At 38.1% G+C, this 14,678-nt stretch overlaps 1 protein-coding gene across 1 annotated transcript in view; it reads left to right on the plus strand.

The window, feature by feature from the left end:
* MYZAP (myocardial zonula adherens protein) overlaps window positions 1-14,678 on the plus strand; it is a 36,802-nt gene extending 22,124 nt beyond the window's left edge. The window contains exons 8-13 of the mRNA XM_088520377.1: window positions 101-229; window positions 2,460-2,545; window positions 5,350-5,455; window positions 13,588-13,671; window positions 14,075-14,175; window positions 14,448-14,678. Coding sequence (XP_088376503.1) covers window positions 101-229; window positions 2,460-2,545; window positions 5,350-5,455; window positions 13,588-13,671; window positions 14,075-14,175; window positions 14,448-14,553 — 612 coding nt within the window. The 3' untranslated portion in view covers window positions 14,554-14,678. The remainder of the gene's footprint in view (window positions 1-100; window positions 230-2,459; window positions 2,546-5,349; window positions 5,456-13,587; window positions 13,672-14,074; window positions 14,176-14,447) is intronic.

Genomic DNA, 14,678 nt, shown 5'->3' on the forward strand with positions numbered 1-14,678 from the left:
TTCTGCTTCAAAACTATTTGCCTGACTCTGTGGTCTAAAAAATTTTCTCTCACGGTTATATGTTGTATGTTAATATGGCTGTAAATGTCCTTCTTTGAAGGAGGAAACAAATCGACTTCTAAAGGCCATTGAAGAGGCAAATAAGAAGATGCAGATTACAGAAACGAGCATCCAGGAGAAAGACCAGAGAATTGGTGAGCTGGATCGGCTGATTGAACGTATGGAAGAGGTATCAGAGTTAGTTATTTGCTTGTTTTAAAGGAAATGCAGAAGTACATGGAAGGAATTTGAGTGTGCACCTGTGCTTGTGTTGTTAGTTGCTGTATTCATATCAGTATATGCACCTGGACTATCAAAGAGACACTGTGATTAAGTGGTTCTTCTGTCTGTCTTGTGGTGTTAACAGTCAGGTTTGCTTAAGGTGTTGGGACCATCATTTTATAATCATCATTTTATAGAATGAGTTTTAAAAGGCAGTTCTGCCCTCCTTCAGTCTACAAGATATTCTGAGCTAAATGAACTAGTCACCATAAATGACCCAAAGTTTCAGAAGTGCTGTTGGTAGTTCCACTAAAATACATTTAAATTAGGAATCTACCCTATTATTTAGCTATCCATAGCTACATACTTAGAATTGCACCCCCAAATTTCCGTATATTTGGATGAAAGAATAAAGTGATAGCTTCAGACCGCAAGGTTTTGAAATTTTGAATTCAGATTTTTGGCTTGTAGCAGTGGCTTGTAGTAGGCTTTTAGTCCTCCATGCAGATACCTTACTGGTATTTTGGAAAGGGGAATATTTTGGGATGGATACTTGGGGAAGGGCGGAAAAACCCAATTAAAAGCCAGTTTTTACTGCCTTTTAATCCAAACTCCAGGTACTTCCTTTCCTGACAGTATTAAAACAATTACAGTTATTTCTCTTCCTGGCTAAATGTTCTCTAGCAAACTGTAGTTGAGAGCAGTTTTTTACAATTGACTTTTAAACCTCTGAAACTATAAATGTTTTGAGACACTTTTCTTGTGATATTGGCAGCACTACTGTAAAACTAGTTGTAGCAGACACTTCTTTTCATTTGCTGCCCTACCTTTCTTCTCTCTTATGGACTTTGCTTCAGGGCAAAACTCACACTGCTTTTCAGGAGATGATTGTTTAAGGTATTGTTAAGCCACAGAGTATCACAATACCTCTTTTCCCATGGTATACTTTATTATCCGAACCTCATTTGTTGGATATTCTCAGATATCTGAAACGGGTTTACATCCCCTGTATCTAACAGTTACAGTGAAATTTCCTCTTCATTTTCTGGAGTCATTCACCTAACTGAGAATGAAAGTTATTGTTTAGTCCTTAGACTGAATAGTTTCACTCTGAAAGGGATAAGATTGGTCCTTCTAAAAGACTCTAGTACTCTTAGATGTGCTTTGGTGTCTGTCATTTAATTCAATAGCAGGCATCTCATTGTCTTTAAAGATCTGGGCCTTGCTATCTTCATAAGTAAAGGCCATACTGGGAAATTCTAGTAAGTGGAGAGACTACAGTACTCTTTTCTCCCATGTTAAGTGTTTTTAATCAACTTTAGTTTAATACAGTGAGTATTTGATGTTACTGAGAAATAGATTTTTACAAGGCAGAATTGACTGATTAGTCCAGTGTACATTTGAGCCTCTTTTGTCCAATTAATGCAACTCTATTAATTGAATTAGTGATAACCCTGAGGAATCAAGGTAGCTTAATGTGCCCCTCTAGTGGCTCCATCAACCTCATCTGGGCTTCAGCCCACAACTTGTGTTTTGTGATTCTGTGACGTTGCAGTGAGTAAAGGATTGCAGTATAGTTCTGAAGGTGCAGATGAGCTTCTTCACGTTTGTTGTTTAATTTGCTGGTATCTAGCTAATACTTGCAGAGTAAAATTGAATGCCTCCATTAAATTCCGATTAAAGTGAATAGCAGACTCCTGTTAATTTGTGTTGAGTCAGTCCCCAAATGCTCATAGATCTTTACAAGCAAAGTGCTGGTGGATACCTAAAAATAAATAAGGGTATTTTGGGGAAAAAAATAGAGTAGTGAATTTTATTTCTGTCTTGAATTTAGAGATCTTTTGGGAGGAATAACATGGGCAATTTGACACTTGTGTAATTAAGGATGGTGATGACTCAGGTCTTTATATGAAAAATTAAGTTTCAAGAGCAACTGTATGTCTTCAAGTGGGAAATTGAAAATAGTGATCTTATTTTCATATTTAGTTGGGAAATTGATTTTATTATTTGTATTCTCTTCTTCTGGGATATAGGAAATGCAGAGTTCATAGGTAGCATCTGTAAATTTTATTTAATTAGTTTCTATTTTAATTTTACAAGTGATCTTTTGAATTGCATGATTCCTGTGAAATGTGGTTAGTTAAGCCTTTACATTTTAACACGGGGAGAACTGAAGGATAGCCTTTCTTGTTGTTTAGGAGCGTCACCAGCTGCAAAAACAACTGGAACTAAATGAAATGCAAATATCTGGAGCAAAATCTGAAACTAACTTGGACAGTGAGAGGTAAGATCTGCCTTATTTCTGGAGTTTCTAGCATTGCTAGGAGACTTTAAGATTTACTAACCTTAAAATTGTAATTTAATAAGAATTGTCCAGCTGAATATAATCTTAAATTATTATTTTTAATTGTTGTTATTGCAAAAATCCTCTTGGTATTTTGTTTATAAATAACCTCCATGCCTTTTTCTGAAAAACTAATTGAAAACATGTAGAATACATTCTTGATAGAACTTGTTCTGTCTCTATGAGATAAACTTTAGAAATTAATATATATCCTTTTATCTTTGACATATTTGTGAATTGCATTTTTCTTAAATCTTGAGTTCCCAAATTTGGTACAGTATGATCCTGCCTTTGAATACTTTGGTTATTTTGTTCTAGACTGTTCAACATATCTTTGAAAGAAAAGAGATCCTGTATTAAGCTGTAGGACTTCCCCTTCAAAGAGAGAAACTACTGAAGAGTGGAGGAGTTTTAAATGAAACTACTAGAAATCTTTTCTGTATGAAAAAATGACTAGCAGAGAAATATTTGAGGCTTAGCAGTGCATGCAGAGAGCACTTCAAGACATGGCTCGGAGAGGGAGGTCCACAAACACGGCAGACGTTGACTTATACACATGAATGTGAAGGCATGAAAGAATCTGGCGTTACAGTGCAAAAATATTGTGCAGCTGTTTGGGGCAGGTGAGGGCGACTCTCTTGGCAGTTAGATTTCTGCAAATGGCTGTTGTGGAAAGCACGAGGCATAGAAAGATCTAATGGCCTGGTGGAGCCCGGAGACACCATGGGGCACGCCAATGACAGATGCATCTATTGCTACTTCTTTGAGACTGGCAAACCACCATGACCAGGCAAAGACAAGTTTCAAGCTGAGGCAAAGGCAGATTAAGTTTCAAGAGCAACTTACCTAGCATTGAAGTAGTAATAACTGCAAATGCAATTGGAAAAGGCTTATTATATGGCATTACTTGTGTGGATAAAGATTAATTATAAGCAGACACTGAATAATCCTTCTTGCTTACTAATTATATTTCTGCGGCACCCAGAAACTCATTTCTAAGATTTTGGCATCCTGCTGTTTCATGAAGTATATGGATTAAAGGAAGTTCCTGCCCTTAGCATCTCCAGGCCTAATTGTATGAGTCTATGACTAGCTCAGCCAGTTTGAGGGTAATAACAGCTTTTCACATCAGCCAGTTAAAATAACAACCTCGAGTGTACAGATGTTGCGCATAACAGAGCATGGAGATGTAAGATAATTGCCTTCTTCCTTCACCTTTGGGTAACAGGTGCTCTTCTCACTTCACTGAAGCCTGCCCTGGCTACTCAGCGTGGAAGGTTTGCTGCAGTACAAACGGCAGGTGCAGTGCTCAGGCAGGCATCCACGCAGAGCAAGCAAACAAACAGGCAGTTGTCACCCATGCGAGGCAAGCAGGCAGTTGGGATTCCGATGCTGAAGTCTATTCCTTGGTTACCTGTCTGCTCCTTGGCCCCTGACTGTCTGTCTGATTCCCCAGAGAGGATGAATCTCTGGTCTGTTGCTCCATTGCTACCAGATGCAATTCTGCATATTTGAATGAGAAACCAAATATATGTAACAGTTGTAAGCAAAATACAAATTGTGGTCTTGCAAGGCAGTGTTATGCAGGATGGAAAAACCTACAGCAATGTCTTTATTTTGAATCAAAGACCTTGCCAAAGTGCTGCAGTTACAGTTCTGTAGAGTACTTCACTGTTAATAGGGACCCTTTCTTGGGGCGGGGGGGAACCGTGTACAATTCAGTCGTTCATTAGAATTGTGTCATACAGTTTGCCATCTGCTGCTTTGCCTTAAAATGGTTGTTCTGTTTGCAACTTCAGCACTTTCATCTGCTGTTCACAGAGCAAGATGAAAAAGCTTTTTTGTTTCTGATTCCCCTCCTCCACTTCTCAAATTCTGTTCAGACTAGGACCTAGGAGTATGGGAGTTTATTTTGCAGGCAAGAGACTGCTTTCTTTCCATGATTTCAGGAATTGTACATTCAGATAAAAGTGCAGGCTCCCATGGCCAATGTGCCAAAAACTGATTAAAAGCCTTTCCTTATGTTCTCTTGCATATTCTAAAACTACTTTTGTGGCAAGCTGCCAAATCAGCCTGTGGCAGGAATCCTGTGGGTGTTCAACCTCTGTGAAAAGTGGATTTGAAGAAATCCAAGATCTATCTACAGATTCACACATGCAAACTTAAAATATTCAGAGCAATTACCGTAGACTGTTGATGAGTTAATACTATTCCAGTTAGTGTTTTGCTGCTATTGGCAACTATGCCAAATCCCAAGACTGCTCTGTAGTTGGAAAGCACTTAAAAGGACACCAGCAGATGTGCTTCATGATTATTTAGTATGTATTTCCCCAAAAGTTTGCAGGCAGTCATAGGTCAGGACCAGTGTGCCTTTCTAGTGATAGAAATCTACTTGTCTAAATGCCTTTCACTTCAAGGAAAAACAGACTTCTCAAAGAGATGAGCTTTTCACATTGTTTAATGTTGTTTAATTGTCAGCACTTCAGGCTGTGAGTAAGCGAGCCAGTATGCAAGACAAAGGTGAGCTAACCTGGGTGGAGACAGCCACTTTGACTGAAAGATTGCCATTAAAATGTACTTTAGACAAATAAAAGTGACATCTGATAATGGCATTGGACTTGTTAGTAAGATACTGCTTGACCTAGTCTTCCTGATTCATCGTGAGATAGTAGGGGTTGTGCTTGTTTTCCTTGGACTACATAGCTCCCCACTTAATTTGCCTAATTTTTTTCATCTTCTGCCAGGTCACAGCATCTGGAGGAGGTAGCAGCTAGCCTGCGAGAGCGAATCAAGCATCTGGATGATATGGTTCACTGCCAACAGAAGAAAGTCAAGCACATGGTTGAGGAGGTGAGATCTTGTAAAGCAGTGTGTTTTGAGTCTTTAGGGGATGCTCATTCTCTCAGTATGTAACCCAGAGAGAGATGTATGCGACTTCTGGATGACTCCATAGTTACAAGAAGTAATAGAAAAATGAGTTAAGCAGGAGTTCTGCTTCACTAGGTGAAAGCAATTTATTCCTGTATATGTAACCACTATTTTAGGTTTTGTATTATGATCTCTAATACTGGAGCTCTTTATGGTAGTTCAGGAAATACAACTTTATTTGAAACATTTAGCGGTAACTCAAGAAATAATGCAGACTGGTTATTAGGGGAGGAAGTGGGAAGTAAAATAAATTTATTTCCTTCCTGTACAAAAATATTTCCATTTCAGACATTTGCTGCATTTTTTTCCATGTCCTCACAGAAACAGAGGTGCAGAAGCACTTTTTTCACCAATTGTGCTTTTCTGATACAATTTGCCATAATTTTTTAAGCAGTTTTCCTCTGAAAAGTTGCTTCAACTTGCTAGCCACATGTATGCCAAGGAATTGTTCCAGCAGTCAGGAGAGGGCTGTGATTGCCAACTCTTCTGTTTCCAGAGAAATAGTGGGGAAATAGGTAGATTAAGTTTACATTTAGAGCTTCACAAAGTAGATGGACATCACAATTATACTGAGATTGCAGTGATGGTCGACATTAGTAACAGACCTTTGGGAGTGGGAATGAGTTTCATTTGTGTCTGCTTATCAAATGTCCACAATACCAAATATTTGGAATTGGTTATAATCTAAGGCATTCCTTCTCAATTCATAATATATTTGTGTTTAATGATTTGCTGTCATAGTGTTTCAGATTCGACATGGACTTTTTCCATTTTTGTTGAAGCGGTATAATAATTTTTGCCTATATGTATCCTGCTGTAAATTGGTTATAAGTTTCTGATGTACAATCCTTCTGTATAGTTGCATATGTGATACTGAGGAATCCTGTCTTACATGCAGAGGGATGCAAAGCTGAGCAGGGAAGGAAGTGGGATGCAAAAGTAACTTAAAAGCATTTATCACTTTGTGTTAAACTTCTTATTTTTTCCATATCCAGAAAATTGACATCAAGACTTAAGGTTTTGTTTCTAGTCCAGCTTGCCATTTTCACAATTTTCAAGCAACATGGCAGGTAGTCTAAAATTGGGCTGACAATCTTTATACCTAGCCTATAGTCTACTAAGGAATCCTTCTCCAATCTAATAATCCATTATTTTAAGCAGTAGTTTACTGGAATAAATATTTATCCACAGGCTGTTTCATGTCCTCATAAGCCAACTATTGTTTTATGGGATCCCTTTTATCATACTGAAAGTACTAGAAGACTTGTCAGTGTGCTATCTGTGGCAAATGTAGTGATTCTGTTAATTAATGAGCACCATGGCCTAAATTTTGTTCTTTATTGCCAAGTGCATAGTAAATGGCTCAGTATAACTTGACCTCTAGTGGGCAGAGTTGGTATAACAAATACTTTCAGTTCCATCGGTTCCATCAGTTCCAAGTGTTCTGGCAAAAGCATGCATAAGGATGGGATCAAATATTTTTATTTCATAAATATCAGTCATAATAAGTCAGTTTACCTTGCTGATTCCTTGTAATATAGGTATATTAATTCCTTCATCTGCACAACAAACCTTTTCAGACATTTTAATAAGTAGAATGTGAGATGACTACCCCTCTAAACTTCCAAGTATGTTTGCTTTTAGCTGATGTTTGTTTGATGTTTGTTTTAGCTGATTTTCAATATCGATTCAGTCTGTGTAGAAATCTTATTGCTGTGTGGTCATAGGGGCTATATTTTTCTCTTTTAGTTCTTCATATTTTAGCTTTTTCTTTTTAATCAATTTCCTTAAGAGTTACATGTACACCTGCCACAATACCTATGTCTTCGTTAGTGAGCCAGTTTCTGTAGCCCAGGTTTGATCAGGTTAGACAGTGACAACATTAAGCTCTTTGTGGTTGTGTTTGTTTGCTTGTTTGTTTTTATCTTGTGCTATCCATGGTGTTTATAGCACTCTTTCACAAAATTTCTACAGTGTTGCTCGTGTGCTCTACTTTGAACTGAGCTGTTTAATAAAAAGCCTACAAATAGAAGCTCTTTCTGGTTACAAAACAGAGCAGCTGCCCACCATGCAGAAGGTAGAGCATTTCAGATGGGCATCCCTTTAAATCCCTGAGCTATCCACGCATGGTATTTGTCACGCTTTTGTGCCTCTTCTGCAAGTAAATATTTGAACAGAATTCTTAGGCTGACTTTCAGCATTGCTTACTATGCCACAGCTGCAGAGAGTACAGCAAAAAGTACTTCTTAAAAACTGGGATGTTGAAAGGGAATGTGTTCTGGAGGCACTGTTTTGGAGGAAAAATAAAAACTCATGAGCAGTAGCACTAAAATATATTTTACATAGTAATTAGGGAAAAATTTGGAATTGTGCTGCCATTTAAATTCCAGAAAAGTGCTTTTTTTCATAGTATTTTGCTCTTGTATCTTCCTGCATTAAATTTAACTTGTAATGGCCAGGAATATCTAGAAAGTTGCTCATTACTGCAACAATATCTGGTACCTTCCTTGTGACATGAGAATACACTGAGAACAGGCTAACCTGGAAAAACCCTCAACAATAGTGGAAAGAAAGTAAATAGTCAAAATTATCAGCATTTGTTTTTGTCGGAAGCTGAACCAAAACACACTGGATGAACCAGGTGGGAGCGATAGGACTTTATTCATCTTAGTATATTCAGATACAGATTTGAATTGTAAATGGGAGTTTATTCCTTCAGAATAAACTTGGACAGGTTTATGTTTTCCAGTTGAAACAAGGCACAGCAACAGAAATGAACCCCGTTTGACAGGGCTGCTGAACAAACGTGATACGCTGCTTCAGGCTCCTATAGCGAACTCTCAAAGATGGAGAATTACAGAGAAGAGTTTTGTGGTTGAAAATTTGCAAGGCAGATTGCTCATTGGGCCGTTTTTAGGGAAAGACGATGGATCACAAGCAAGTGACAGTTGTGAGGCATCCTGGAGGGAAAGCAAGCAGTCAGAAGGAACTGAGAAAGATGCTTTTCAGGGGAGCCTTGTGGTGCACTAACACTTCCATTGCTGTTTTTGATGGCATTTAAAAATAAATTAGAAGGCTGTGGTCAGCCCTAACTGTGTGCGAGTGTGCGTTTCAGTGTGCTGAAAGGGGAAGCTGGCAGAGAGCACCAAATGTAGACGGATACAGAGGAAAAGAGCCACCTTCAAAGTATTGTTGGCATTAAAGGCAATAGAGTTGCCATCTGCCTTGAGTGGAATCAACCTAATTGGGGAAGGACCTCACAGTTGAGAGTATTTATGCTCCTAAGCCAATAAATCATTTCCTTCTAAATTTTTCTCTGAAATATAAATCCTTCCCCCTCAGGCTTGGATAGAACCCTTTTCAACTTGGCGTAGGCAGACTAATCATAAACTGAACAGGAGCTTTCCTGCGTAGCCGTCTTAAAGTACAGCTGGGCAATGACAGGGGCTCCCAGGGTGAAAGGTGGAAGCACCCAGGAGGCTTCCACCAAGGCTGGGCAGATGCAAACATAGAGGCTGTGGGAAACTACTGTGATGGCTGAAGTTGTTGTTCAGGTAAATGAGTGAAAGCTTGCTCTTTTATCAATTCCATATGGTCAAACTGTTTATCTATACCCATGTAGGAGAGGGGACACAGTTTAGTGTAAGCTAAAAATCTTCAGAAGAAATATAAAACCTTAAATCAGCAACAACAAAAATATTTCCTGACTTGATCTCCATTCCAAACCTGGAGAGATTTAATAGAGCTTTACTTCTGAAATGGAGTTTTCAGTTGAAAGGGATTGCATTTTCACGGTACATAAAGTTTATATGCAATAGTGTTTCACTGCTAAGAAGCAGGAGAGGGAAGAAAACAAACATTTACACTTACAAGCAAGGCTAGTGAGTAGATGCAGATATAAGGAGCTGTTCAGAAATGGACTGAAAGGGGGAAAGCATATTTGATTTCATGGCAAGAAATTATTTACAGAACTTGGATTTCACCTGAAATTCCCCTAACTACTGAATTGAACTGTCTCTAGGTCATGGCCCATGAGCTGTTCTCCACCTTTAGTCTCAGATACTTTGGATAATAAATGATGACCAAAAACCAGAGAAGCTGTATCCTGTTGTGCAGAAGACACTTGCCGGAAAGTTTATATATTGCCTGCTAACGAGCAAATGGTATTCCAAATACAGAAGATCCTTTGTGCTGCACAAATGGGGATTAAAGAAGAAAAAAATTAAGCAAAAAAAATTAACCAGTTGATAACTTAACCAATTAACCAACTTAAGCAGTTGTCAAGATGCTCCAACTCCAGATGCATTGCAATATATCCGATTCTTGAGATGGACGCACAGTTTCCATTTTAGTTCAAATAAAAGAAGCCACACAGAAATAGAGAAGATGAGAAGATGGAAATACCAGTGACAGAGAGATGCCAAAGATAAATGGCAGCACATAAATACCACCCACACACTCCCTCCCAAAAAACTGTCACGTTTGGATTCCATGGTGGACTTGGTCAATGCAATGCATTGCTTATCTATGGCAAAAATAGAATTGCTGCTGGTGTTTGGGGGCAGTGTTTCTACATGGATAGCATTAGCTTTCTCAGCTGGGGATTTCCTGGCCAAGTCTGTAATTAGAAGACTCACATATTAGTAAGGTAGTTCTTAATAAGGTGGGTTGAACTGTTAGCCAATGTGCAGATGTTTATAACCCATTAGGACATCTAGGCCCTATGGGTCTGATTTAGCAACAGACGCACATCAAAGACCAGTGTAATCTATTCATATGGCTCGCTAGCTTAGGAAGCCCTCTTTAGTTAGTGCATTAATGTAAATCAGTTACTAAGTTGTCATTTTTCTTTATATGTGATAGGAATTTTAAAATGCTAGAACAAAAGTAGTAAAGGGTGATTGAAGAAGTTCATCTGGGATTAAAAGGAAAAGATGCTCACTCCTACCTATTTTATTATATACTAGGAAAAAATTCAAGCTGTTGTCTAGACTCTGATAAGTACCACCTAAGGTCCAATGAAATAGTGGACTCTGTGAAGTCAAATTTTCTTTTCCTTGTTCAGTAGCTGTGTCTGAGAGTTCAGGCTGATGTTGTAATGTCTTGTCTGTCTTGTTTTGTATAATGTAATAAGTGTTCATCCTGTGTTTAGTCATATTTGTGACCAGTTTGTTCATATCTGTGTAACAGTGTTACAGATGCCGGATGCATTAGTGATCAATGTATAAGGAAAATGCACAATACTTGAACAATATATAATATTGCATCATGTTCTGATAAATATTTTAAATTAATGAATGATACCGTCAAGGGGTAAATGCTGGCTGAGTTTATGTAGCAGCTGGATCTGTTCCAATTCAATGGGTCAATGTGTTTTTCAAGCCTCCATTACCACGACTGAGTCACAGATAGAATAAAATAATGCTTGCTGTTTCATTTTCCTTATGAAAGATCTGCAGTTGGGCACAACTTCCATTTTCTTTTAAAAATGTATTTCTTTTTGTTGTAATTACTTTGTAATTGTCTTAATTTCCCTCCTACTATCTCTATTCGCTTATCTAGCGTTCTCTTCTTGACTGTTCTTCTTAGATGCCAAAGGGCATGTGATGACTTTTGGTCATTGACAGACCAAACAAGTGACAACTGGGCCGTGCTGCTCTTCCCACCCAGATTCTGGAATATTCACCTGCCCTCCAACAGAAGGGTGAAATACAGGAGCATTAGCTCAGAGTGGAGAATATGGCAAGGTTGGGGAGGCAAAGGAATGCCGTGTCTGGAAGTAGGGTGATGATGTGGCCCAGGATTGCTAAATTCAAGTGCTTTTGTCAGGGAAGCTGTCCTCAAAGGAATGAGTGGGCCATTACGTCTATCATATTGCTGAGTAGGTTGCCAGTTTTGTTTGACTGCCTAATGTGCATGGAAAGATTGTCAAAGAGCTGGTAGAAGCTTGGAGGAAAAGCAAGAGCTCGTGATTCCAAAAACACAAGGCAGGAGAAGAGACCAGTGCTAGGGAAACACTGTCTGGGCCCTTGTAGGGCAGCTTGGAAGAGAAGAATTTGAAGAATATGCCTAAATAATGCTCAGAAAAAGTGATGAAGAAATCTGAGAGGGTAATCACACAAAAGCCAGATTTGGGAGCAAGTTTTTGAGTCAGCAGCAACATGAAGTGCTAAAGTCTGCAGACACAACGAGGCTGAGGTGGTTTATAGGGCTCAGGCTTTGCCCAGAGAAAATGTCAGAACATCCTGGTGATAATTTTGGCCTGGAGTGAGTCCAGAAGTGATTCAGATCTGCAAGTCAGTCCAAGGAATTTGATTCTCTGGGTCATATTTTTGTGTGTGACACTAGACTGCTCTGGCTACCACTCAGGCCTTCATCTCATTATTGTATTTCACTTGCTTTGCTTCTCTTTTTCTTTACCTTGTGTTCAGTCAAAACAGAGCAGTTCAACCAACTGCTTTGTTCTTGCACTTTATGCAACTGCTTGGAACAAAGACCCTCTCCAGACCTGGATTTGTGCAATATGCATGTATGTGGTTCTGTAAATATTATTATTTTAGATTATTTTGCCTTTTTGAATTAATTTCATTTTGAAGTGCTTTATGAGCTTTGCAAACCAGTGTTCTTGTTGCATTCGTTTCCCAAAGAAAACCATTGCACTTTTACTTTATGCAGTGTAACTTAGGCAAATGTACTGAATTAAGGTTTAATTTCATTTAATATAATAAATGAAATATAATCCACCAACTTATTCCTGTTGTGCCTGCTTTCCTGTAAGTGTCATGTTCCTCTGAAAGGTAATCAGATCAGGTTTGATCATATCTGGTCTTCCCCACACTAATGGCATAACATGATGTCTATTCAAATCCTTTGTGTCATCCGCATTAAGCCTGTGGTAGGCTTAACGCTTTTGGCATAATATAGTGTTCATCTTTCTTCCTCGCATGCCCAGGAGGAGAACAGAATATTACAAATATTACTTCAAATAGTCCTTCAAATCTTCTGACTTTGAAAATAGTCCTTCAAATCTTCTGACTTTGAATGGTTTGTTCAAGGAAGGTGGATTGAAATACAGCTGGAAAAAAAAAAACACTAACTAGACACCACTTGACATGGAGAGCAAAATGACCATGCACCATTCCCGGCTGTCATTGCTGTTGTTATGGGACAAACCTTGCCCGAGCCCAGGGGGCGGCACCAGATCCAATTCTCCCTGCTCCTCCTCACATGCAAACAAGGGGCAGGATCCCTCTTCTCTTCAGACTTTCAGGTCTGATTTTTCAGGGCACTCCTGAATATCCTCTGCACAGATATTAACCTGAATCTCCTCGAGGAGAAGCAGTAACATCTGAATTTCTGCTTAGCTATTATTTTGGTTTGCTCTTTTAATGACCCATTTTTTTAGTAGTTGTGGTCAGCAGGAGTTGAGAGAGAATAATAAATGATTTTCCTTGATCCAAGGAGAAATTTCAATCTGTTTGCATGTTATTTACTATTGTCTTCTCAATGGGGTCACCTGAAAGGAACAGACTTCTGCTAGTCAAGAGGTTTCTTGGGACAATGTGGGGCAGCCACAATATTTTTGACACAACTAACCATACTTTATTTTTCATGTTCACCTGTAAATAACCTCTTCTGTCTCCATGAAGTATAAAACTTGTTTTTTTTGATGAATGTCTAGTATAGCAGGAAAAAAATTAAACAAGACCTCCAAGAAACTAGCACATGCGAAATGTATATTTTTGGGACAAGAGTAAATGCCAGTAAAGGCCTGGCATTTTCCTTAGTTCAGTTTGTCATATGATTGCATTTGAGATTTTGTTTCCAGAGAAATACGGATTCTTTGAAGTCATGTTAGTAGGCAGGTATGGTCTTTATATATACACTTCTAATCATATGGGATGGTAGTGAAGCCATGGATTGAAGCAGTTTGTGAAAGGTATTCAGTAGTGGCCAAACAGTGAAATTAAACCTGTTTCTTCCTACAGTATTTATGTCTTTTCCCTCTTCCTATTGCCATTAGATTGAAAGTCGTATTTTGTTTTTCTATACAGATTGAAATGCTAAGGAAGAAAGTAAAAGAAAAAGAAGTATTTATAATACAGCTTTTAGAAAAAATCTCTTTCTTAGAATGTGAGGTAAGATATTACCTTTTAAGTTTATTTTGATTGTTTTATGAAACCCATTAAAGGTGGATTTGATGTTGTCTAATGTTATCCAGATGGATATTTACTACATGTGTTTACTTTTCTTCAGTATGGAAATGAAATTTATGACATCGATCACATAAAGAATGTATGTAATATAAAGGCTCAGTATTCATGCTACTTTTCTTAATGTACAATTTTATAACAGTATTATAAGCGCTTAAAGTAGAGGCTTCTGAACAAAGACTGTTGGTTTATCTTTTTTCTCAAAATTAGAGTTTTATTTTCTTAATAAATCTTTTTATATTATTTATTATGGAGAAAAAAGTCAATTTGCTGTAATAATTATTATTATTTAAATAAAAAAAAATTGTTGAAAATTACTGTTTTCCAGAATAAAGAATTGCAAGATAAATTGGACTATTTAATGGAAAACCAACCAAAGACCAATATAGAAACCAGAGATACTGGTGTAGGATGTGATCTTCCTTTCAGGTATTCAGTTTTTCTACTTGTTCATAGCAAACCTCTTCACAGTATCCTTTATTGGTGCTACATTTGTAAATTGTATATTGTATGGTATTAGTAAACTGTTGAAGCAGATTATGCAGTTTTGGAGGAAAAAAAAAACAGGGGGGGGGACGACTTACCAAATAGGCTGAAGAACTTAATATTAGCCTGTCAATAAAAATAATGTATTGCAGTGGCACATCCAGCCCAGTACTCTAGCACTAAACTGTGTATGCTTTTTCTTGTCTCCTTAGCAGTACAAATATTGAGGACAGAATATCTCCTGAAAGTGCAAGGCCGGGGAGGACATACACTCCATTCAAGAGAGTCCTGGAGTACAGCACCAAGAACAGCACATCCTGAGCATTCAAGTCAGTGTGCTTTTTAAATATAAGCAAATATCTTGCACCTTCGCGGCTTGGTTAGATAATTTTTTATCAAGCCATAGAGAAGAACAGCAGCATGGAATCTTGCTAATTTATCCTGAA

The sequence above is a fragment of the Tinamus guttatus genome, unplaced genomic scaffold, assembly GCF_059628265.1.
Source record: "Tinamus guttatus ecotype Peru unplaced genomic scaffold, ASM5962826v1 Tinamus_guttatus_pri_ptg000004l, whole genome shotgun sequence".
Classification (NCBI taxonomy): domain Eukaryota; kingdom Metazoa; phylum Chordata; class Aves; order Tinamiformes; family Tinamidae; genus Tinamus; species Tinamus guttatus.